The following is a 1,260-nucleotide window of genomic DNA, read 5'->3' as shown; positions in this document are numbered from 1 at the left end:
GCGGGAGACAAGCAGCTGCTCTCCTTTCTCAGCGGCGAAGGCGGTCTGGGTAAGTCCCTGCTCATCCGCCTGCTAGTGCAATGGTGGCGCTCTCAAGGAAAGCGCGTTCTCGTGTGCGCCTCCACTGCCAAGGCGGCACGTCTAATCGGCGGCCACACGGTCCACAGCGCTTTCAAGCTGACGCGGACGGGCTCCTTCACAACCTCGAGGATCGATGCCGAGAAGCACTCGCCTCACTGGGCCTGGCTCTATACACGCGACATCATCGTGGTGGACGAAGTCTCGATGCTCACAGCGGGCGCCCTGCACGGCGTGAACCAGGCGCTCAACCACGTCATGAGCCTCGCCGCATCGTCAACCTCCACGACGCAACACTTCGGCCAGAAGTTTTTACTTTTTTGGGCTGGCACCCCCTTGGAACCGGGACTTTCATCGATCCGTCCTGTAGTCTCCGAGAACAATCCTCTTCGCCATGTCGCTCGCCTTCTCCTCCTTCCCGCTCTCGTTCTCCACCGCGACGGCCATGACGCGTTCGTCCGTCAGTATGGGCCTGAGCGCGCAGAGCGGCTCCGACTTCGCCAAGACACTGCCCGGCGTGACCGGCCCGCTCGACTTCTTTGTGCGCCTCGCCGCCCCAGCCCTCGCGCACGCTCTCACTGTAAGACACCTCCCGCCCGTCCTCTCCAACATCCACCCGCGCGGCCCAGCCCTCGCCGTCTCACACCCTCCTCCCGTCCTCTCCGACCCGCCTCACAACTCACCAGCCAAACGGAGCCCCACTTCCTCTCGGCAGGACCCGCTCGGCCTCACCGAGGAGCTCACCAAGGAGGAGGTGCTCCGCTTTCGCGAGGCGGAGCTCGCGCACGGCCGCGTCTCGATGGTCGCCGCGCTCGGTTTCCTCGTTCAGGAGAACTTCCACCCACTCTTTCCCGACATTGGCGGCTCCGCCGCCCGGCAGCTGGACACCGTGCTGCAGACTGAGACCGGGCAGGGCATCATGGCGTCCCTGCTCTTCACCGTGATGCTCACCGAGATCCAGCGCGCCCGCGTCGGCTGGATGCCCCCGAGCGAGGGTATGCAGCAGCTCCGCCCCGAGTACGTCCCGGGCGACCTCGGCTTCGACCCGCTGGGCATGCGGCCGAGCTCGGACGCGGACCTGCTCGCCATGAAGAACAAGGAGCTCAACAACGGTGCGTGCGCGCGCCGCTCCGCAAGCCGACGTCTCACGCGAGCCCTGCATCTCACCCCCCCCCCCCCCCC

The 1,260-nt window shown here is 66.1% G+C and overlaps 1 protein-coding gene across 1 annotated transcript in view; it reads left to right on the top strand.

The window, feature by feature from the left end:
* The first annotated feature begins 495 nt into the window (after positions 1-495).
* Lhcf38 (light harvesting protein) overlaps positions 496-1,260 on the top strand; it is a 1,375-nt gene continuing 610 nt past the window's right edge. The window contains exons 1-2 of the mRNA XM_005777932.1: positions 496-619; positions 794-1,190. Coding sequence (XP_005777989.1) covers positions 524-619; positions 794-1,190 — 493 coding nt within the window. The 5' untranslated portion in view covers positions 496-523. The remainder of the gene's footprint in view (positions 620-793; positions 1,191-1,260) is intronic.

This window comes from Emiliania huxleyi (genome assembly GCF_000372725.1).
Source record: "Emiliania huxleyi CCMP1516 unplaced genomic scaffold EMIHUscaffold_252, whole genome shotgun sequence".
Lineage (NCBI taxonomy): Eukaryota > Haptophyta > Isochrysidales > Noelaerhabdaceae > Emiliania > Emiliania huxleyi.
The sequence above is the reverse complement of the archived record's forward strand: the minus strand, read 5'-3'. Positions and strand labels throughout refer to the sequence as shown.